The 24,819-nt window shown below is 47.3% G+C and overlaps 1 protein-coding gene across 2 annotated transcripts in view; it reads left to right on the top strand.

Moving 5' to 3' along the window:
* The first annotated feature begins 1,821 nt into the window (after positions 1–1,821).
* Positions 1,822–24,819, top strand: part of SARS2 (seryl-tRNA synthetase 2, mitochondrial) — a 474,855-nt gene continuing 451,857 nt past the window's right edge. Inside the window, exon 1 of one of the 2 annotated variants that reach the window (XM_069644221.1) lies at positions 1,822–2,131. In XM_069644221.1, the coding sequence (XP_069500322.1) occupies positions 1,898–2,131 (234 nt within the window). In that variant the 5' untranslated portion in view covers positions 1,822–1,897. The remainder of the gene's footprint in view (positions 2,132–24,819) is intronic. The other variant, XM_069644220.1, reaches the window with a different exon arrangement.

Genomic DNA, 24,819 nt, shown 5'->3' with positions numbered 1-24,819 from the left:
ATACAATCATTGGGCCTCATTACGAGGTAGCCTTGCCGGTTTTACAGGCAAGGCTACCTCTAAACTCGCATGCCGGGCACCCGCGAATGGGCAATTACTGGGCTATTCCGGCCCACCCGGACCAGGTAATTGCCCTTTCGCGGGTGCCAGGCCCGGTGCATCCCCATTCCCATTTGAGCCCCATAGGGCTCAATGAGAATGGGGAGGGTGGTAGCACCGGTATCGTTAATAACAGTACCATTGCTACCATCATGTTTGCTTGCGGGTGCTGGTACGGCCACCAGGTCAGACCTGGTGGCTGCAAGGGCCCCTGCCAGCAGAACCCCTAGTATGGCGGTACGGTAGCAACGGTGCCGGTAGCGGCGCTGTTGTTGCCTTGCCGCCATACTTGTAATGAGGTCCATTGTGTGTAAATCCTTAGGCTTTCTGCGCAAGTGCTTGAATCATCCAGGAGACAGCGGATTTGCAGTCCTTAAAGGGGCTCTGAACGAGGAGTTGGAACCAACTCTGACCACATGGAAGGGTATCTGCCTAGAATTCTTGCAGAGTGTGCCCTTATCAGAAGACACCTTACTACAGAACCCAGAACTCGTGAAAAAGAAGCTACTCGATTTGGACTGGATAACCACACAAGAACGAACAAATGAGTACCCTAAAAATAGGGGGAATGAAAAAAGAGGACTCCAGAAAGCGAGGTGTAGTGTCTAGCTATATAAAGAGGTTTCTGTCTCCTACATTAAGGCAGGAGTTTACGAGATTTCTTTTCAATTTGTATCTTACGAAGGAAGTGTTAGAACGACGGAAGTCAGATATTGACCGCGACTACACCTGCAGACTCTGCTCTCACACACCAGCATCTTTATTCCACCTCACTTTACAGTGCCCGCTACTGACCCATTTGAGCATGAAATATTTGGGAAAATGTATTGAGGAATTTCCTGTAATGTCACCTATGGAATGGTGGAATTTCATGAATCAATGAAAACGTGTAACTGTGACATTAGACTTACTGGCATTTTTAAAGGACGTTTTTAAATTGCTTATGGAAGAAGGAAACAGTGTTACCAATGTATTTACGAGCTGAATAAGAGGCCTGGCATTTTGATATTACGTTATCTTAATTCATCTTTTGATTTTTCTCTATGTGAATATAGCATAAAACGTTTTACTTGTAAACTAAAAAAATCCTCATAAAATTAAAAAAGATGCACATTTCATTCAATTTACGTTCACTGCCTGTGATGTCATGCCAAACTGCTTATGTCAGAGTGACACCACTTTTTTTGTAGGACTCGATCCCTGGCTCTGTATTCTATGCAAGAAGGGGACTAGGTATTATGTTTTAACCTTAGGGCAACTGTCTACAGTTGAGGGCGCATCTATATTTTAAATACAGTCACTTTCATATGACATGCTCAATTCTCAGATGTGCCAAAATATACATTCAAAAGACGTAGACGTTTTATATTGTATGCAAACGCAATGGCAGTAATACATAGCCAACTGTAGAGAAAAATACCTCCTCGTCCTCATTCTGATTAATGCGTTTCCAATAGATGCAATGCGCCACGCTTTCTGACCGCATAAATACATTTTCGTCTTTTTTATACATGCTAATATTCTTTATTTTTTGAATAAGTACAACATCGCCCCTAAGTTTATTTGATAGTGAAAAGGTCGCACCATGAAGTCAACACATCGCCTGACTGATCGCTGACTCTCGTTGAGACTGGCATTGCAATCACGGTTTCAGCATGAATGTACCACGGAACTAGTGGGCGGACTCTTGACATCCTCTTAGCCAATAACACCAGGGATATGAAAAAATACAAGCGACGTTCTGTAACAGTCTATATCCTTGGCTGTAGAGCGAATAGACGGCGATATCCGGGAAAAGATGGCTGCGCGCACCCGAACGCTGCTGCAGAGGTTATGCCGCTTTCCATGTACTTGGCGTGGCTTTGCAGGCACTGCCCGGGAGACCACGAGCCGCCTTTTTGAGCACGTCCGAGAGGGTTACAGTGTCCGACCGCTACTGGACGTGGAGTCACTGAACCAAGACCCAGAAAGAGCTATAACGGAACTGGAGAACCGGAAAGGAACACTGACAGGGCAGGACCTGCTGGACATAGTAAGTATCGGAAGTGACGTACATTATAAGGAAGCAACAAGTCCGACGCTGTGACGCATGGAAACTTGATTGGCTGTCATGTTAAGATCAGACCGCACAACGTGCATTGTCACGTTGGTGCAGTATTACTCTGCTTGTATCATTGCGGCCTCTGTTCCTGACTTGAACATGGCCAGTCGCCATATGTGCTGGATTTATATCGGCAAATCTATATGTAAAGCAACATGCTCCATTCTGAAGATGTTTGTTTGTTTGTTTATATAATAGCACACAAAACCCTGAGGTATTTAGGCCTTAAATTTAATAGATTAGTTTCAGTGCCTCAGGTTTCAGAAAAGGAAGCGTAAGAGGTGAATTACAAAATCGTGTGTTGGGTTTTACTTATCTTGGTCATCCCATGATAGTGTGTGTGGGCTTGGGAGTGTGGAATGTAGAGTGTTGGCTGTAGAATGTTTTGGTGTGAAGCTGCTCTAATTCCACAGAGAGTCAGTTGAGATCTGAAGCTGAAGAGTAGGGGGAACGGCGGATGCTTCTTACCTATGAACTTGTCCTGTAGTATACTTAATGTACTTACTTGTGTTCCTGTGGACTTACTAAAGATACCTAAACCTAACAAGGCTCCTTAGTGGTTATTTATAACCCCAACCCACATCTTAACATGATGCAATGTGTAAAGGTAATAATGCATCATGCGCAGATTGCAAAAGGGAAGTACATGGTGATCACATCCATTGAGCCTGACCCCATGTTGCAGGGTGGTAGCAACACACAGATGCGATAGTCCAGCAATGGGCAAATACATGCTGCCTACCTATGTAGCAAGACGGCAGCAGCACACAGATGCAAAGGTAAAATTAGTGGGCAAATACATGGTGCCTACCCCATGTTGCAGGGCAGCAGCAGCACACAGATGCGAAAGTCCAGCAATAGGCAAATACATGGTGCCTACCTATGTTGCAAGGCGGCAGCAGATGCTTGTGCAGGCCTATTTCTTTGGTTTTGCCTTTGGCTAGAGGTGTATTGGAGTACACGGGGAAAGGGTGACCTGCCATGAAATGTACCCAATCATGGACTGCCAATGATTTTGTATAATGATCAAGGATGAGCCAGATGGATTAAACAACTTTATTTGCTGTGGTAACAATCAGCAAGTAACACCTACAAAGGCTCCTTTAATGTCCATGAACAAACAAGGTAATAAATGCAGGACAGGGTGTCCTGAGCTGCTCTGCAGTCCTTGGTCTCTAATTAGGATGCGTGCAGGGAACAGACCTGCTCCGGAGCATTGGTGCCTTAATAATGATTGCTAGCGTGCTCTGCCGGCTCTCACTGGAAGTCTTGCGAGACTATATAGTTTCACGAGGTCCCTACATACCTCCCTTTGATAACCAAGCAAAGTTTATTCCATTACAAAGTCCTCATACTTCATCAGTTTTCTGTGCTCTCTTCTCGGACGATCTTCCTTCCTGCGTCCTGTGCTTGACTCGCTTCTTGGGATAATTCCGATGCTTCTCTTTCGGTCTCCCTCTGTGATTTCTCTCGTGGAGGTTTCTAGTTCTTGCTCTCTTGTGGCATCTCTGTTTGGGATTTTACAAGGGGTTAATTTCTCTTGGGTTCTTTCCACTGTGCGATGCTTCTCAGACATTGCCACACGCTCCATGTTCCACGTGCAGCCATCCCCTGTGCGAATGTGATTTGTCCCTCTGTGGATAACTTTTATTGGTTGACTGAACTTTGAACCTGTCGTTTGGTCTTTGCTCGGTAGTCGTATTTTGATCCAGTCGCCTTCCTTGACTTCGCAGCATTTGGTCGTTCTTCTGATCCCTCCATCTCTTCATGTGCGCTTTGCTGTTTTCCATCTTCCACACTACTTCTGCCATATTTACTTCATCATCTTTTTTTACTCTGGTCAACCATGTAGTACCAGTGTGGATGCTGCTCTCCTCCCCCCTCAGCATTCGAAACGGCGACACTTGGGTGATGTGGGGTCACTTGGGGTTAATCTGTGGGCCGCAACAGCCTCCTTGACTGTTTTGATGGGATCCATACCGGAAGCGGTTGCTAACTGGATGGCTCCTTTTAGGAACCTATTTGCCCTCTCCACTAGTCCATTTGCTTGGGGATGGTACAGCGCAGCCTTGCTCTGTTTTATGTTGAGTTTGAGCAGGAATGGCTCCATTTCCTGAGATACGGGTTGTACTCCATTGTCCGTGACTAAATCTTTGGTGAGACCTTCCCTTTGAAAAATGTACGTGAGGACATCTATGACAGTTGCTGTACTAATGTTGGGGATGAATTTTGATTCTACCCATTTCAACAGGTAGTCTACCATCACTATGCCATACCGATGCTCGAGAGCCATTGCCTCCAATGGTCCTTTGAACTCCAACCCCAATTTGTGCCACATCGCTTCTGGGATCTCCGTGGGAATCATTGGGGCTTGTATGGTCTTCAAGCGTTTGTCACTGTTGAGACACTCGTGACATCTCTCATGGAGCATATTTCCTGGTCCATGGCAGGCCACCAGTATGCCTCTCTCACCCTTCACCACTTCATGGTGTTTCCTAAATGCCCTGAGTGGGCCCTGCACAGGATGACGCTTCTCAATCCCGCTGGCGGTATTCCTTGATCTCCCTTAGTGAACAATTCTTCCACCTCTGAAATGTATTCCGTCACTTTCCAATATAGCCTCATGCCTTCAGGTACAGCCCTTCTGGCCACCAATTCCTAACCCACTCTCTAAGTCTTACCATGGTGGGGTCTTTACTGTCCTCCTCGTTTCAGTGTCCTGCACTTAACTCTAGGAATTCTGGACCCCTGAGGTCTTGGATAGACGCTATGATCCCTTCATTTTGCAGAAACATGGTGGCTTTCTCTTTGTTTCCAGGTAACCTCGACATGCAGTCCATCTGGGCATTTCTCCACCCGGCTATGTGGGTTATTTCAAATGTGTATTCCTGGAATTTTGCCGCAATCCGTGCCAACTGGGGTGTAGATGACTTTGTCCCACCTGGACTGAGCTTATGAATGAGAGGCTTATGGTCGGTGACCAGCTTGAACTTGGCGCCACATACGTAAGTCCTGAAATGCTCAACAGCCCAGGCCAACATCTCTTTCTCCACTGTAGAGTAATTCTTCTCAGTTGTGGACAGGGCCTTAGAGGCGAAAGCCAATACGTGTTCAGTATCCCCTTTCTTCTGGGTGAATACGGCACCTAACCCACACGCACTGTCATCTGTTGTAATGACTCTATCCCATGCTGGATTGCACGGCTGTAGGCACAGTGCTTCCACTATGCGTCCTTTTATATTCTCTACAGCTTCTTTCTGGGCCTCCAGCCGCGTGAACTCTGCTCCTTTCTTTAGAAGGGTTCTCTGCAGCGTCGTGATATCTGAAAAATTGGGGATGAACTTGCCGTAATATTCTGCAAGTCCCAGAAACAACCTCACTTCATCCTTATTGGCTGGCTCCGGAGCTTGACAATGGCTTGCACCAGGTTTTGTTTGGGGTTTATACCTCGGGAGGAAATCCTGTACCCCAAATATTCAACCTCTTGTGCCCTTAGGACGCAACTTTTCGTATCTCAACTTGACTCCGGCATCCTGTAATTTGGTAAGGAGTCTCTTGAGAGTGACATCATGTGTATGTTCATCCGCTGCATAGACCAGCATATCGTCCTGGAAGTAGGACACGTTTCCTATGTCACGCAGTAATAAGTCCATCATGCGCTGAAACACCAAAGCTGCGGACGACAAACCGAAGGGCATCTTAGTGAACTGATACGTGCCAAACAGGGCGATAAATGCTGTGATATGCATCCCTCATATCCAGCTTGGAGAACTCTTTGGCTTCCTTCATCATGAGGATGAGTTCATTTATGCTGGGGGTAGGGGGGTAGCTATCTGAAATGACTTCTTAGTTAAGGCTGCAGAGGTCTATGCACACCCTCAAGTCTCGTGAGTTTTGCTTCATGATAAGGACGATGGGGCTCAGCCACTCGGAGGCTTCTACTTCCTCAATGGTGCCTTCCTTCACCATTTTGTTTAGCTTGGTTCTCAGTATGTCTCTGGCTGTCGCTGGCACCGGCCGTACTTTATGCTTTACGGGGACTGCATTTGCCTTGATCATTATCTTATGTACAAAGTTCTTGATTTTCCCTGGCCCTTCCGAAAACAGTTTGGGAAAGTCTTCTTTAACTACCGCCACTCCTCCTGTATTGACTGTTAACACTTGATCTTCCGTGCTGGGATCTAATTTAATCTTGAGCTTGGCTTGATCGTCCCATCCTAGGACTGCTGGGCCTTCTTGTGTGAAGTATACTCTTGTGATGGTCTCTCTCCCCTTGAACTCCACCATTCCATCGATATACCCTAGTAGGTGTACTGACGCACCTCCAAATACTGTGGGTTTGTGGCGTGTGCTGAGAACCATTATTTCTTTGTATCTTCGTAGGGAGTGTATGGTCAGATCAGAGCCTGCATCAGCTATGACTCTCGTCTCCATGCCGTTCACTCTGATAGCGCAGTCGGGCTTTTCCCTCCTGGCTCGTGAGCTGTTTACCATTAACACTGTGGGCCTCCCTTCTTCTTCAGATGATGATTCCCCTTCCGCATTGTGTTCCGCATTAATGTTCATGACTTTTCTATTACGCCACCTGCATACCAGTGAAAAGTATCCAATTTTCTTGCATACAGAGCATTCCTTGTCTCTTGCTGGACATTCTCTGTCGTTGGCTAAGTGTTTGGTGCTGGTGCATCTGTGACAGTTCCTTCCTTCTCCACTTCCCTTTTCTTGCGTCAGTCACTTGTTTCTCCTTAATCCTAAAGGTGATCGCTTGGACCTCTGCTGGGCCCGAGCTTCCTGCATACTCCTTCCGTCTCCCTGCGGTTTCTTCCACTTCTCTCGCAATCTCTATGGACTTTTCCAGCTGGAGTTCCTTGTCCAAAATAAACTTGTCCTGCACCTTTCTTCCGTTGGTGTGGACTGTCAACATGTCGCCGATTAATCCTTCTGCTTTATTACCAAAGTTGCACAGTGCATCTAGTTCGCGCAGCTTAGTCAAGTAGTCATCTACGGGTTCTGACGTTTCTTGTTTGTGATTGTAGAAACGTATCCTGTGCAGCACCATATTTTCTTTGCTGGCAAAGCGCTAAATAGTTCTTCTGACGGCCTCTTTGTATACGTCATCATTTTCATCCACCCCTGCTTCGGGCGTAAGGCCTGCGAACACTCTTTGACCTTCTGCCCCCAGCGCGTTTGATAACATAGCTCAGCGCCTTTCTGCTGTTTTCCCCAGCACCTGCTTGTGCTTCCAGGTAAGCCATGAACAGGGGATGCCATTGTGGGCATGGAATCACAGGCCTACCTGGTGTTTGCAGAAATGGCGGGGTGGTGTTGCTCCTTGCATGATGATATGCGGGTTCCAATTCGATCCTGGTTGCCAAATATTTGTATAATGATCAGGGATGAGCCAGATGGATTAAACAACTTTATTTGCTGTGGTAACAATTAGCAAGTAACACTGACAAAGGTTCCTTTAATGTCCGTGAACAAACAAGGTAATGAATGCAGGACAGGGTATCCTTAGCTGCCCTGCAGTCCTGAGGCAGTCTTTGGTCTCTAATTAGGTGAAGCGCCGGGAGCACGACCTGCTCTGGAGCATTGGCGCCTTAATAATGATTGCTGGCATGCACTGCCGGCTCTCGCCAGGTTCGCGCGGGAAGTCTCACAAGACTAAGTAGTCTCCCAAGGTCCTTACAAATGGCCATGGTAATCTCTATGGCCAATACCACCTGTTATGAAGGCTGTCTATTGGCATACAGCTGGCCGCCATGGGTGCTACGGGACACCAGCACCCTGGAGGCCGAGTGCCTCAGGGGATTGCCGGGGAACACCCGGTCTTGGGTGCAGGCAGGGCGTGCCATACCCTGACCATGCAGACCCTTGCTACCTTGCTGGAACGAAGGCCCCGCGGCATCATGGCCTGGGCCTGAAGGTCTAAATGAGAAACAGACTCAGTTGTTCCTCTTTGGGAGTCTGCAGCCATTATGCATGTGCCTGCAGGGGCTCCTTTTTATTAGCTTGGGCCATGACACAGTCACAGGGTAGGCAGGGCGACACTAGTGGCTGAGTGTTGGAACCACTGTAGTCGATAGCTGATTGGCCGGTGATGGCTTTTGGCAGATTGCTTCCCCGCCCAAGTTGGGCCTCCCTCTGTTTATAGACATGAAGGGGAACATTTTGAAGGAATGGCGGGACACTGAGCATATTTCCATGCTACTCCTCATGTCCACATTTCCAGAATCGGTGGAAACAGATTCCATTCTCCCCAGCCTTGTGGGGAGGTCCTCAATGGCCGAAAAGAAGCAGCGTTAAGAGGCCAACGACCTGGTCGACCAGAAGGTGGGCATAGGGGTTCTATGCATAGGCACTTCTAGCCTTAAGGACTAATACATATGGGTCCAACACAGCAGAATCAGTAGTAGGTAGCTTTAAGAAGCTTAGTAAGGACATTGAGGACCGAGCTGAATGTGCCCATTCCTGGCTGACATGCTGAAGCAAGTTATTGTTGGACCTATCCTGTGGTGAGGTAAGGGGAGAAGGGTATCCTGTCGGTTTGCCGATAGGAATTCTGCCAAAGTATTTTAATTTGCCAGAATTGCGCTGACAAAACTCAGCAAAAAATGAAGGGGGGTGGAGTAAGAGCTAAAATGGGATAGGGAGGGGCTTGAGGTAGAGGGACTAGCATAGGGAAAAGAGAGGTTTGGGGGGGAACTGACACTGGCCCCAAAGATTATTATTTTCTTAAAATTAGTTTATTTGATGCAATTCCGGCAGAGTATAATGCTTCGGCAGAGTTCCTGTTGAAAAAACAACATAGAACTAGGAGAATACAAGTGGATGGAGGTATCTAAGAGGGTGTTGCGGAGCGGGCTCTATTCCCTATTTTATTTTTAAATGTTTTTATTGGCATTTGTCATTATCAGCATTTACATAATAAACGATTGGTTAATGATAATTAACATTAAAAAGAGGGAGGGGAGAAGTGGAGAAACAAACAAAAAAGCAAACTGAACATAGTCTTTGTTGCCACATAAGTGTATTGGGGCTCAAGGGCCGATTCGTTTGGACTGATGGACTTCGGAAGTTCCCGGGTGGTAAATTGGCTGGGGATACCGGGTCTGACAGTTCTGGAAACTCCTCTGCTAGGTATTGGAGTCTGTTCTTGGTCTGTTAGTGTTCTGGTGGGTAGTGGTATTTGAGGGAGGTTTGTCGTCTGACGGGTGGAATACATCTTGTATTAGGGCTTTCCAGTCTTCGTAGGTTGTGCTTGCTTCTCCTCCCGCTCTGTCCACTCCTTCTCCCCATACTGTTGTTTCGGCTTCTGACCAGTGCTCCAGTTCTTTGTGCCACCTGTTGAATTGTGGGCCCCTGGGAGATTTCCAGGCCATAGCTATAGATCTTTTCGCTAGAACGCATACCATGTCCATAGGTTTCACTATATGTCGTAGCTTGCTTATTCTCGGGTATGTTCCTAGAAGGCATTCTTTCGGGGACCATTTGTATCGTGTCACCCCTGCTTTTCTGCATGTCTGTTCTATTCTGGACCAGAAGTTTTGGATCTTCACACATCCCCAGAACATATGTATCATCCCCGCTCTTTCTGCGTTGCATCGGGGGCATAGAGGGATGTTGTTCTTATTTAATTTGGCTATTTTTCCTGGTGTCATGTATGTTCTGTATAAGACCTGTAGTTGGATTAGTCTGAATCTGGCGTTCCTCGACACCTCTCTGGGGTATATTAGAGCTCTTTCCCATTACTTTTCAGTGATAACTACTCCCAGCTCCGCTTCCCACTTTGCTTTAAGGGTCTCGCTTTTGGGGTTGGGCCTGTCTGATAATTGAGCAAAGAGCCTGGACACTGGTTTCCATCCATCCCCTAGGTTGTATAGTAGCGTTAGCATTGGGTCTTGCTCTGGTTTGCCTGCCCATTCTTTCAATTGCGACTTCGCGCCTTCTCTGACTCTTCTGTACCACAGGAATTGGCCTTTGGGTAGGCCCTACTTCGCTACCATGGTTTCAAATTCTCTGAAAGTCCCATCTTCGTATATGTCTCCCCAGGTATAGATGCAGTGTTCTTCCCATTTCCTCATTAGGGCTAGGTCTGCTTTCCCTTTGCACACCCCGGCTGCAATTGGTTTGTCTGCTGAGTAGGGGCATGCCCCTTTTGTGAGTTTCAAAGTCCTGGCCCAATCCTTCTTGCCCAACTCCACTAGCATCAGAATTTCTCCTAGAAATCCATCCGGGACCCATAGTATTTCTTTCAGATTTGCTGGCGCTACAGGTTGTTTGAGCAGCCTGGTTTCAGAGGTGCACTCGTCCGCCATCCACTTAGCCACATGACTCAGTTGGGCGGCTAGGAAGTACCTTTCGAGATCTGGGAGTTGGATTCCGCCTACTGCGTATGGTAGTGTTAGTGCTCTGAGGGATATCTTGTGTCTGGCGTTGCCCCATAGTAGTTCCCTCAGTAATTTTTCTAATACTCAGAAGAAAGAGGCTGGGACAAGGTAGTGTATGTTGTGGAAAAAGTATAGGAAGCTAGGGAGCACTATCATCTTCATCACTGCGGCCCCGCCCATCATTGATAGCGGTAGTGTTGACCAGAATTTCATTGATTTCCTGAGCCCGTGTACCGCAACTTGGGTGTTACCTCCATGTATCTGTTCTGGTGTGTGCCAGATGTTCACTCCCAGGTATCTAAAGGTGTGCCGCTTCCACTGGATTTCCACCACCGGGAATTTTGGTTCGCTCAGATAGGCCCCCAACGGAAATATACTTGACTTCTCCCTGTTGAAGGATATCCCTGACACCCGGGAAAAGTTCCCAAGAACCTCTATCTCTGTTGGCAGGTTAAGGTGGGGGTCCCTCAAGTATAACAGAACATCGTCTGCATAATGAGACTATGTGGTATTCGTCTCCAATTCTGATGCCCGCATCAAAAAACTGTTTCCTCATATATATAGCCAGTGGTTCTAGACCCAAGATATAGAGCATTGAGGACAGGGGGCAGCCCTGTCTTGTGCCCCTCTGGATGTCCCACTGTGATGACACCGTCTTCCCAGTCTTCACTCTGGCCACTGGTGATTGGTATAGCATTTTTATCCACCTGATGAAGGTTTCCCCCAACCCAAACTGTCTTAGGACCTCCAGCAACCACTCCCAGTATATGGAGTCAAAGGTTTTTGTGGCATCCAAGGATACCACCGCATATGATTCGTGTGAGTGTTTTGTTTGTCCCACTATGTGTTGCAGCCTTCGTAGGTTCATGACCGTGCTACGATCTGGTACAAACCCATTCTAGTCGTCGTGTATTAATGTACCTATTACCTTTGAGAGTTTTTGGGCTAATATAGTCATCAGTATTTTTATATCATAGTTGAGCATGGCCAGTGGTCTGTACGAGCCACATTCCTCTTTTGGCTTCCCGGGTTTGGGATCGGCACTATTAGCGTCTCCCTCATGCTTTTCGGTAGGGTCCCTTTCTCATATGACTCCCTGAAGACTTCCAATAGAGTGGGGCCCAGGGCTGTATCTTACACTTTGTAGAACTCGGGGGGGGGGGGGGGGGGGGGTAAGCCATCGGTGCCCGGGGTGTTGCTCGTGGACAGCAATCTAACTGCTTCGGTTATGTCCTCTACTGTTAGGTCCTCGTTTAGGGCAGTCCTCTGAGCTTCGTTCAGTGTTGGTAAGCCTATCTCTTCCAGGGTGTCTAAAATGTCTATTGGTGGCGTCACAGTTGTGTGACTATACAACTGTCAGTAGGAGTGCATGAAAGTCTCATTGATTTCAGGCTGCGATGTATGGGTCTTGCAGGTGGGAGCTTTGATTTCAGTGATGAGGTTTTTCGGGTGTTCCCTTTTGCACAGCCAGGACAAGAGTCTACTCGGTTTGTCGCCTTCTGAGTGTGCCCGAGTGGTCTTAGTTATGTAGTTGAATTTAGCTAATCTGGCCCATGCGCTTTGGCAGTCATTCCTGAGTGCAGAGAGTTCCTCCTCTGTCTCCCTTGTTTTGGGTGTAGTGGTCTCAAGCTGGGTGATCTGCTTTTCCCCAGCTTCTAGTTCCTTCCTCAGGGTTTTCCTTATGCCTCCGGCACTAGCGATGACTTCCCCTCTAACAACCACTTTTAGTGCTTCCCATGTTGTGTCCCATCCCTTTACACTGCCCACATTGATATTTAAGTATTCTTGTATTTTGTCTCGGAGTCCTTCTCGGAAGGCACCATCAGTGAGTGCATTCATTAGCATCCGCAATAGTGGTATGGGTTGTTTAGGTCCCCGTGTTTTCCATTCCATGAGTAGTGGGGAGTGGTCGGATATTGTTCTTCCCAGGTAGGATGCTGACTCCACCTGGGGCAAATGTTGTTTATCCATTAGCAGGTAGTCCATTCTGGTGTAGAGCATGTGGGGAGATGAGAAATATGAGTATTCTCTATCATTTGGGTGAAGTTCCCGCCAGACTTCAGCCAGGTCAAGGTTCACAATTACTTTGTTCATTGGGGACTGGACAGGGGCAGTTGGTATCGTTAGGGGGGTTGGATCTGTCCAGCGTGTAATCTCGTGTGCAATTAAAGTCTCTTCCCCATATGAAAAAGCCGCCTTGGTAAGGCGTTAGTTTGGCGCTTAGCTTAGCCAGGTAAGACGAGATACCGCTGTTCGGGAGGTAGGAGTTGACAATACATATTTCCAGTTGTTCGATGCTTCCTCTCAGTATCAGGTACCCTCCTCCTGTGTCTACCTCCTTCGATAGTAGCTTGAATGGTGTTGTGCAATCAATCCAAGTGTACACTCCACGCGCATATTTGGAGTAGGCCGTGCCGTAGCCCTGCCCTCCCCACCGTTCAGACACTTTGGCAGTGTCTTCAGCTGTTAGGTGTGTTTCTTGCAGGAGTGCAATTGAGACATGTTTTCTTCTCAGGTAGGATTTGATTCTATTCCTTCGCGTATAGGAGCCCATCCCTCTGACATTCCATGTCATCACCTTGATGTCAGCCGCCATCTTTGTATTGTGTTATCCAGGTTGGCAGTTCTGCTGTCCATTGTTTCCATGTGTATGTTGTGGCGAAGATTGAAAAACGTGTATAACAGTAACTTGTTGAACTCAACCAACTGCACCCTGCAGTTGCGCCCTGTGGGCAATGCTCAGGTGCCCCTGCCATGTTTTAGCCTCTCCAGGATGTCCCTGGTGGGTTATGATGCGACGGCAACAGACCAGCATCAGTCTTTTCGCGGGGTTGTGCCATTTTGCCCGGGTCAGGCGGTGTGACAGGCTTCCCATCTTTTGTTGGATACATTGGCTAAATTGGTTGCTTGTTGTAGGTGAGTCGCTCCAGCAGGGCACCACGGGTCAGTGTTTGGATCCTGCATCTGTTTCCCCATTGTCTGCCATGTTGATGTGTTCAAGCCACATGTTTGCCGCTGCCGGAGTCTCTAGGAAGATGGCCCATCCTTTATGTATGATTTTGAGTCTGGACGACTAGAGGAGCATGTACTCGAGGTTCAGTTGGCGCAGCCTAGGCTTAATTGGTATGAAGGAGTTTCTTGCCCGCTGGACCGCCGGGGCGTAATCTGGGTATATCGTCATCTTTGCGTTGTCTCTGTTTATTACTCCTCCCTCACGTGAGTAGCGTAAAATAACTTCTCTATCTTGGAAGCAGAGGATCCCGGCCATGATTGGGCGTGGGTAGGAGCCGGGTGGTGGTTTCTTCTGAAGGGCCCTGTGCGCTCTGTCCACAGCGAAACCTTGTGAGAGTCGGCTGGCTCCTATCTCCTGTTGCAGTAGGGTTTCTACAAAGTTCATAGGGTTGAGGCCCTCAATGCCCTCCGGAGCACTGAGTAAGCGGACATTGTTGCATCTGGATCTTCCCTCAGTGTCCTCAGCTCTTTCTTCTAGTATTTTATTGCGCCTTTCCAGCACCTCCACCCTGGTTTGCACGTCTTTCAATGCTGTGGACACCTCATGCTGTTCTGATTCCGTGGCAGTAACCCGTTCCGCGAGGTTGCGCATGTCTTGGCGCATTAGTTGCATGTCCCATTTCACTTCCTCTATCTTGGTGTCAATGAAGAAGCGAAGCACTGATATTGCTTCTAGTATCTGTTTGTCTTTGCTGCACTTTGGGGCTTGTTGGGTTGGATCCATCCCTTTAGTTTCATGCCTTTGGTCCTTTGGTTGGACTGCCGCAAATGATTCCATAATGTTAGTTTTATTTTTCCCTTTGGGAGGGGACATGTCTTAGCCTTGTAAATTGGGAGTTGACAAGTTCAACGCTCGGGGCTCACTTTGTGGGGTGGCGCCTGTGTGTGTGTGTGGCGCTTTTGGTGGTTTGCCGCCACGGGCGTGTGAGGGCAGCGCTCCTCTGGCTTTGTCTCTATTTTGCGGGCTTTCGCCCTGAGTTGTCACCGTGTTCCGGAAGTGGGGGGAGAGGGCTTAGTGTCTGGGTAGTGTGGCCGCTCACCGCCACACCCGGGAGGTCTTTGGCGAGTTCCCCGGATTGTATTGGGTCCTCCCCCAGCCCTTGGTCAGCCCATCTCACCTTATGCGGGCCGTGTCCCCCGCTTTGTACTCCTTGCCCCCGGTGCGCCTTGGTGCCTCTTAGCCTGGCTTCTTCTGTGGTCTCGGGCCAGGCGGTCCACTGCAGCCACCGATGTCGCTTTCTGCCCAAGCGATGGCTCCAGGGTGTTTCCGTTGCGGTGTCTCTGACTGTTCCTTCCACATACCGCTGCTCTGCCTCCTGTGTCCTCCGGGTACTACGGTCCTCCCTGTTTGACCAGCTTACAGCCTGCAGTCTTGGCGGTCCCCTTTAGCCACTGATGTCGCCTCCAGCCCGAGCAACGGCTCTAGGGCATCTCCCCAGCAGTGTCCCGATGATCTTGCCCCCGCACCGCCACTCCTCCACCTCCAGTGCAGTCCGGCAGTCCCGTCTGGTCCTCGTTCTCCAGGGCCATGGTCCGCTCCTGATGCTGAGTGCGTTTCTCGCAGCCCAGGGCTTGCTGTGTTGGCATCCTCGTTGAACCTGATGTGCACGGGCCTCGCGTTGCTGTCAGCCTCAGGCCTCTGCGCCGTCTGCCATCTTGGCCGACCCCGGGCCCCGGCTTTGTTTGCTCTGTGGGGCGGTCCGCTGGCTCCGATTCGGCTCGATCTTGTTGCAGGTCTTGCTGTGATGGTTCCGCTGCAGGAATGCTCACCAGCTGTGTCTGTTTTGCTAATTTTAGCTGTAATTGGCAAGGATCTATTGAGGATCTAGACGGGAGCTCTGTCTCGGCACGTCCTAACATTGCATGCTCAGGCCACGCCCCCCGGGGCTCCCCTCCATAGCCACACAGTGGTGGGGGTGACTCTGCCTTGGGGAGATGGGCCGAATTCCCTGGATTCATCACAGGTTGCAAAAGGCAATTGCACTGAAGTGTCCATATGGATAACCTTCTCCCAAGTTTATTCACCAAACCCATAGAAAGCAAATTGGCACACAGGAACCGGGTACTTCTGACCTACACTCATCAACACGAGAAGTTTCGCCTCTGCCTCACCCAATGTCCCACCAATTAATCCTACTCCCCATTTTTCTTGCAGAGACACTCACATCGATGCAACCAATAGTGGCACTGTAGCGCTTAAATTACATTAGATTACAAAAAGAGCACCACTTTCTTCACAACCAAATAATCAGGCACACAGAGTTCTGCAAAGAGACATGTTTTTTGCAGCTCTAGATTTGAGCAACAGATGAGAGAATTGCTGTGCAACTAGGGAAAGATGTGGTCTCTGCGCAAGTATTTTTGTATTTGTATTTATTGTGTTTATATAGCGCTTATATCCAAAGCGATGTACATTATAACAACAAGGTACATAAACATTTTTTTAACTGTAGAAGCAATTTACAAAACATGAATCAAACCAATAAAACAGTATGTAGAGCAATTAATCTGTGATTACAGACGTTCTGACAGCCACTGTTGGCTGGTGGACCCCAGACTCAGAAACGTTTTCAAGGAATAGGAAGAGTGGTTCTTGGACCCTAGGCCAATAGGATGGTGCAGTGATGGTACCAGATAGAGTTCAGGCTATCTCCTACTTGATAATGGATAATTGAGAGACTCCCATTCCGTGAAGCAAGAGCATAAGAGAGGCTATGAGAAGGGGACAGTAAGAGGTGCTCAGGAAGGAAAACACCAAATTTCCCGGAATAGATGGGACAAGGTTTGTACTTGATAATATTGGTGTCAATTGATCTCCAGGAAGTATATTGCCACGTTCCAATCAGACAAAGCCACCAAGGGTTTTTAAAATTCACAGTGGAAGGGGAGTACTTCTAGTTCAGGGTACTGCCATTCATGCTGAAAACCGCAACCAAAGCCTTTACAGAGATCCTTGCTTCTACAATCTCCTCTCTTCATCTGGAAGGGATCCTATTATTCCCGCATTTCAAACACTGACTGGTCAGGTAGCCTTCAGGGAGACAACAGTATCTCATCTCCAGAGGACTTTTCAGTGTCTGGCAGAATGGATATCCTGAGTAGGTGGGAGAAATCCAGGTGAATTCCCTTTCAGGATCTAACTTGTACCGTCCACAGTAGCTGGGGAGTGGAGGCTCTGTTTTCACTCACAATTGTCTCAAGACACCAAGCAAGGAGAAAGTGTTAGCCAGAGAGCTATTGCAAGCACAGGAGGACATGGCCTTGTGAATGTTTGTGGTGCTGTTATACAGAGTACATCTGAGGCCATATGTGTGACATATACAGAGGCACTGTATACCGGAGTTCCAGAACGATAAGGCCCTCATTCTAAAATATGCAGAGCTAAGATCATGTCTCTAGTGGTGGTATGATGTCCAACATCACAACCTTGCTACATATGCAAGAAGCTTTGGGTGGGGACCCACTCCAGGGGAGAGGTTTCACCAGGAGAAAAGGGTATCAGCTGAGGCAATTCACACTTCCAACTGGAGGGAGTTGGTAGCATATTTAGGGCGCACACCAAGGAGTGCCCAGAGAGTGCTGTTTGGGCTGAAGTGAATGCTGATTTCTTCCTGGAGCTGTGTATTTTCCAGCACATTACTGCGCCGGAAAGGTACTAAGCTTCGTACAGACTTGTTGGACCGCGGCTCTGTAACGGAAGACTGCTGTGTCATTTACTTAACATTTCTTTTTCTTTTTATATACTTGGAGCAAGTCATTTTGGACAAAACTTTAAGCAGGGAAACTAGCCCCACCTCCAAGCCCGCCCTAACAGGATATATTGACGGGGCGCGCGCACCAAGGAGTGCCCAGAGAGTGCTGTTTCGCAGCTTGGTGGTGAGGCGGTTGGCTCTGTGACTTTTATTTCTGTTTATATTTGCTCTATTCTTATTTTTGTTTCTGTTGATGAGATGCAGATAGGCAGATCTCATGAGGAAGAAACAAAAGTGCTGTCTGATCCTCTCACAGCTCCACTTGTCGTCTCCTCCCGCCGCAACAGCATGTCACTCGCAGTGGTTTTACCGCTCCCACCATCTCCTAATAGGATCCCTCTGCTTGGCGATCCCACGGGTGACGATTGTGTGGATGAAGGAGGGAGAAATTATGCGGGCGGCGCAGATGAGGGTTTGGAGCCCCGCGGTGTCCGAATAATTTGCTAGTTCTTCTGAATTAATTGACGAGGAGCCCAATCCTGTGGTTACTGCCATTAGGAATTTGCATAATGTGTTGTGTTTAAAATGTAATACTCAGACAAGGCATCTGTTTGACATTAGCAATACTCTCTGTATTGGTTGAAGGAGTGCCCTTGCTTAAATGCCATGGGGTGCCCAAGGCAGGACTTGTCCAGGCCCTCCTCTGATGGTAAGGGTCCTGTCCAGATTGGGAACTGGGATGTGATTAAAAATAAGATAATTGGAGAGTTGGACAGAGATTCAATATCTATGAATATGGAAAAAAGCAAAAAGGTCAAACAAAATAAAACAAATGGCAAGACCCCCCTGGAATAAGAAAGCAGAAGGCTCTAAATAAATCATCCAGGAAATAAATGTGGAAACAAGGGTGGTCGGACTGTCAGGATTTCCGGGAGCCATGTGATTCATCACTTGATGAAGTAGACTTAGTTTGTATGGGGCAGTTGAGCACCAAGTTGGTCTTTGAGCCGACTGAAGTTGGAATTTTGGGGGAGGAAGTTGGCCCAATGCAGGTGAATAAGGAGGGGTTTTATGCTCCCCCTATTGGCACACTTGATGCCAAGAAAAATAGGAGGAAGCCTATGCCTACCGCGGTAGGTGTTTTTCGGGAATTGAGAAAGCTACTTTCAAAATTTGTAATCCGAACGCTTCTCCGTGGGCGAAGTGTACGAATCAGCTCAAGATCCCTGGGGAGTCCTCAGAAGTTGTTGAAGAAGGTGAGGATGTTAATACCCATGGGGGACCCTCGGTACTGCATTTAAGGACAGAAATAGCGGTAGCACCTGTACTAATACTCTTTTAGAGCATATTGACCCCTCGTCTTTAAGATCTTCTCCAACTGAATCAATCATTGGAGATTTGATTAAGCACATTTTAAAGCAGGAAAACACCTGCGGGAGTGCTTCTGATTATAATGATAAATCACATCCTAAAACCTTGAGTGATTTACCATTCCCCCATCACTACACCGCAGGGGATACACCAATTGTAGGAGATCCTATAGAGGCTTTTGGGTTTGCCAGGGAGGTCCGCAATTAACGGGAATGCGGCTAATAGCATCTCGAATGCTAGTCGGTCCAGAGTTGGAGGGCCTAACCTACACAATATTTAAACAGAATGTTGACCCATGGTCAAGTATTCTCTTTATTCTATTTACTGATATTGTGCAGTCTCAGACAATTCCAACCTCCTAGAAAATGTCTCATGTTTGTCCAATATTTAAGAAGGGTGATAGGTTATCTCCAGAAAATTATAGGCCCATATTCATAATGGATGCAGACGCAAACATCTTTGCTGCTATTTTACTGAGACTGGTGTAGTAAGAACAACATACTTGGCATATTGCAGCTGGGTTTTCATAAAGGAATGGATACAGACTGTGTAGGTTTGATTTTGACTAGTCTTCAACACAGAATTGAAAGGAAAAAGGGCTCCTCTGTTCATGGTGCTTCAATGGACCTGTCTAAGACATTTGATTTGGTTGATCGCAATATGCTATGGCAAACATATAAAATTATTTGTGTTAGGTATGCCTGCCGGATTGCTAAACAGTTTGATCTGTCTTTATAATGAATCCTCTGTTAGGGTGAGACTTAACAACAAGGGCTTAATGTCTCAATCTATTCCTACCTCTATTGGTTTAAGACAGGGTCGTCTATTTGCTCCTACATTATTTAACCTTTATGCATCAGATGTGGGATGTCATCTATATAAAGCCCCTCTAGTCCCACTGAAATTGGTCACATTCAGATCTCATGGGCTGCTTATGCGGATGACTTTATTTGAATCATCGATTGGTTTACAGAGATTATTAAATTGCTTTACTGAATACATGCAACTGAACAATTTGGCAATCATTCCTAAAAAAACAGTTATAATGCAACTGTGTAGAACCCACAAGAAATCTTCTTTCGCTTGGTTCATAAATAAGATCAAGATCCAAGCCGAGGACCATATGGTTTACTTGGGCAATCCCATTGTTGCTCATCCTAGCAGGGGATTTTATAAGGTGTATTTAAGGAATAAAGTGTTATTATGAGCTACACAAATGGTTAAAGTGGACAAAAAGCATGGCCACGCCCCACTTGCTCTAGCTAGGAAGTTTTACACTGCCAAGGTTGTCCCAAGGCTTTCATATGGTTTGGAACTTTTCCCTGAGTGGATTCATAGGGAACTCGATTTGTATGAGGCCCTAATTTGGAGGAAAGTCTTGTTCCATTTACCCCGCTGTATTACTTTTGCGGCTCTAAGATACGAGTTAGGTTTGCAGTGGCTTTTGGTGGAGTGGAAACAGTTGCCTCTCATGAGGAAATTACTGTTCAACCCTGCATCTAATCTTTATGGGCTTCTTTGAAGTGAGGGTAGGGAGGGATTGGAGAAAAAAGGTTTCATCCAAGAGTTATGTATGAAGGGTCTCTCAACCCTTGGGAAAATTGGGCCCTCACAGACAGTACTGGTAACTAATCCAAACTTTGCAACAACAACAAAAAATATGTGCTTCGATTGGTCCAAAACCATAGATTCCACTATTAGATCCAGGGAAATGTATCAGAAATAACTTTATGCGTTTTCGTTTCAATGTTCTTTTAACAAATGAAATCCTACGTATTAGGCAGGTAAACCATATGTTTGAGTCTTTTTTTTCTATAGGTTTTGTCACAGCAATGCAGTGGTTGAAACCTTGAAGCATTTACCGATCTATTGTCCTGATTTAATATCTCAGAGAATATTTTTTGGGGGAAATATGTTTCAAATCTTTATTTTGTGCCGTTGGAGTGTTTATGGTTGAATGTTTCATGGTAAAAATGTTTTGTTAAACATGAGTGTTGTAAGATTTTTAAAAGATGTGTGTAAATTGCTTTGTTAGTTTTGTGTATTTTGAGCAAATTTGTGTTCTATAATAACAATGTTTGTTTATTATTTGTAGTGCGCACCTAACCCAGGGGTAGCAGGGCGCAAAAACAACAAGAGGATTGTAAAGCTTAGGTTACAGAGAACACAGTAGATGGAATCCAACTGAGGTTACATTGCTGGAAGCCTCAAAACATTGAAAACAGTAGGTTATAATTACAAGGAAATATACATGGTTTACAAGTTATATAATATGTCTACGCATAGTGGATCAGTAAATATACACAATTTACAGTATTTATATTATAGTGCAGCATGGAAATACATTAGGTGTCATGTTCCTTGATCCAAATGATGGTATTAATAATAATAATTTAGCATTTATATAGCGCTACGAACCGTCAGGTATCTGAGCGCTGATTATTATTACCCACGGTGTGTGGTGCTCATTTATCGACCTCAGAAGAATGAAAGGCTGAGTTTGGCCCTGCCGGGATTCGAACCTGCGTTAGCAAGCTCTGCACGGATGTCAAAGCGAGCGCACTACTCGCTGTGCCACTTGACTGGCTCTATCATTGATTGGTTAACTTTATTTGGAAAACATTGGTTATTGTCTGGCCAATTCTATTTGAAAATGTTGGTTTGTTGTAATGTTTAAACTATTAAATTATGATCCTTGTATCATATAATCTTAGTTTGTCATTTATCAATCGAAATTAATTTGCTTTGTTTTATCTTTCTCAACAATTGGTAAAGTTATTTATTTTAATAAAACAGTAAACAAATCAATAAATAGGTAGGGCTCTGAAATCTTTCTTGGAGAGAGTGGAGAATTGGGTAGTACTGCTAAGAACAGAAAACGCCACCCCCCCCCGGCCTATTTAAACCGTAAAAGGGTGGAGGTCAACATTGCTGAAATATTTGTTGAGGCATATTGAGGAGTGGGCAGAGCGTCTCTTAAAGTCTCTAAAAGCAATGCACATCCGGGGGTCATAGAATGCAGCTGCTAACATCCTTAGCCGGTATTTCCTTGTTCTTAGAAAGTGTTGCTGTAAGTTGGGCATTTTGCAGAAGTTGTCACAGGTTCGGGACCTGCAAAAGGATATGTTTGCCTCCCCGGGTGAATGCATTTTGCTTAGCATTTCAGTCACCAGTAGCATTTGGGCTGGATGCAGTGTTACATGTTGATTTATTAGGTAATGTGGAATATCAAGAGTGCCAGTCCTTATTGATCTTGGTAGTTCCCCAATTGCCAAGAACAATCTGGTTCTAAACATTGCTAGCGCTCCAGAGACAGGATTCCCTGAAGAGTCCAAAATGGCCTACTCCTCTAAAGGATAGTTAGGGGCCTCCCAGTACAAGGACCATAAACGGTCGGGGTAGATATTGAGTAGGGGTCTGTAGAGGTGGGACTTGTCAGCATGGGATGCACAGAGAATGCAGCGCTCAAGGTGACATGTGAATCTAAGATTCTATGATAGGACTCTGGCTAACTTCGTAGCATGGTGCAGAAAGATTACCATTCTGGCTTTGGATTGTGGTGTTCCAGCAGTACTCCAATTTCTTCAAGATGGCTACCAGAAGAGGTTTGCTGTCTCATCCCTGCGGGCTCAGTGGTCCGCAGTTAGGGGACTGTGTGACTAATGAAATGTGGGTGCAGTGGGGGAGACATTAATGCTTAGGAGTTTATTATTATCTAGAACTTTGGCACATGCCAGTACTCCCCCATGGGATTTACCTTGGTCCTGAGTTCTATGCAAACGACTCCCTTTGTGCCCATTGGTATGATTACCATTAAGTCCCTGACACTGAAAACATTTTTGCTGACAATAACATCATCCAGTAGGCTGTATATGCTAGGGCTGTGTATACCACCCCCTCTCTCTGCTTTGAAGATTCAAGCTGAGGTTTTACATTTGTGCGAGATTGGAGCTATTTTGCTCCTGCTTGTAGCCTAAAAGGCCCCTATTAGCTTGATACCAGGAGCTATTTTGGACTTGACAGGCCAAGTAGTGTGATAAAACCTTATTTGACATTAACCCTGTTTGGGAATGTGTATACAAGAGCTTTATGGCACATCTAATAGACCATAATATCATAACTGGTCACATATAATGGACACAAAGTTATAGTTTAGATTCCATGTGAAAGATTTGTGGCTTTTGTGTACTATCGTTCCCCAGAGGTAGTTTGGTTTGGCTGATACCCATGAGCGTCAATCAGAGGATTTCATCTGGGCTTCCTACCAAAAGTAGCATCCACATTTCATAGGCCACAGCACATTGTTCTTCCTGTGTCTTTTCAAGATCCTGCCTCGCTGGGGTGGCGCTGTTGAGCAGCCCAAGATGGCTGACTAGCTTTCTAGCTCTGTGTGGCTTTGGCACTAATCTGCTCACATCTGCGGTCTGCTACGCTCTCTACCCTCATTGCCTCCTCGAGCTGCAAGCTACATTGCACGACGTGTACCCTGCAATTTTGGGCCCGATTCGGCCTCCAGGGACCCGGCTGCGGCGCCTGCGGTGGTGGCGGGCCGTGTGTGTTCCCTGGCCCCGGCGCTCGCCTGACTTCCTGCTTCCCCCGCCTCGCTTCCCTGGTTCCTCTCTCCCGTGCCCGTCGCTGTGGCTGCTGGGGAGGCAACAACGAATTCCCTCCTTCCGAGGCCTCGTTGGAGGGGGAGGGCTTGACCATACTGCGGCGACCCGACTCTGCTTGCCGCAAGGGTCCCGCGTGTGTTTGACAGCTGCGCGGGCCGTGCCGCGGTGGGGGCCTGCGCTCGGCCACTGGATGCAGCGCTATACTCGCGGGCTGGAGCCCGGCTGCTGCCCTGGAGCGATGACCTGGGGACTCGCACTGTCCCCGCGGCGGACCAGGTGAGGAGCGGGAGAGGTGCACACAGTGCTGCATTCGACTGCTGCCCGTGGCCACGGGTGACCAGGGACACTACCTGCTGTACTGGTCCAGGGGCATCATCCCCTACACGGCATCCCAGATCATAGACACTAGCCCACTCTGGACTGGACCAGATGAACCTCACTCTTTTTTTTTTCTTTTCTTTTTTTTCTCCCTCTGCTCTGCTGCCAAAAATTGAATATAAGCCTATGTAGGCCCGTCCTTCCTGCACAAGACGACCTGCCTGCTTGCTCCACGGGACCCCAGTCCACATTGCGGCCCCCCACCCTGGCGTGGCCTCTCATCATCTGGCTTCTGCATGCAGTGGGTGAGCAGCTCCCGGCCCCCTCCTGAGATGCTTCACTTCTGCTGAATACGGACCTTGCCTGACTCAGCTGACCCAACATACGCAGTCTGTACACGGAATGAGACAGTACGCCACAGCCATTACACCCCGTTGATTTAATATCTGCACCCAACAGTTTACAACTGCCCCTGCCTGCCTCTGGGCGACCCGTGCCGCACATCCGGCTGCAGCCTCACCATCGCTGTCTATTTCCGCCGCGACCCGTGCATCCTGCTGACACTGGGGCATCGGCTGGTAGCCTTTAATCTCTTTGAGGCCTGTGCTTTTCATACCACCATTTGCTCCTCCCTTGGGCCCTTACCATACTCAGGCTCCGTATGGAAGATGCTTGTAGAGAATCTACTCAAAGTTCTGCTGGATAATCCGGCCCTCTCACCATATTTCACGGTAGAGCGAGCTCACCGGGCCCTATCACCATGACCTAAACCGGGTGACATCCACAGGCCTCTCATCACCAGGATTCTCAATTACCGGGAGAGGGACCTCATCCTCCGCCTGTCGCGTGAGAAGGGAGACCTACGACTGGAGGCCCACACCATTAGAACTTTCCCAGACTTCTCAATAGCGGTACAACTGGAGCGGCGTCAATTCTGCGGCGTCAAGAAACTGCTTAGGGAGTGCAACGTCCCGTATGCCATCCTGTTCCCGGCGCGACTCGAAATCACCCACAATGGTAAACTGTACTTCTTTACTGTCCCTGACGAAGCGGTGAAATTCACTGAGTCGCAAATACCACTTCATAACCCAGGAGGCGATTGCACCAAGGACAATTGACCATGAGCTGGCTAGCTCGAGGAGGCCCATCCTATCTGCAGATCTTAGACTTATAATTTGTCGATGGCAATGTAGTATTGTTTACTCAGCAAACATGGTTCCCTA

This window comes from Ambystoma mexicanum, chromosome 2p, assembly GCF_040938575.1.
Source record: "Ambystoma mexicanum isolate Mex_15411 chromosome 2p, UKY_AmexF1_1, whole genome shotgun sequence".
Classification (NCBI taxonomy): domain Eukaryota; kingdom Metazoa; phylum Chordata; class Amphibia; order Caudata; family Ambystomatidae; genus Ambystoma; species Ambystoma mexicanum.
Note: the sequence above shows the minus strand (reverse complement) of the source record. Positions and strands in the feature narration are given on the sequence as shown.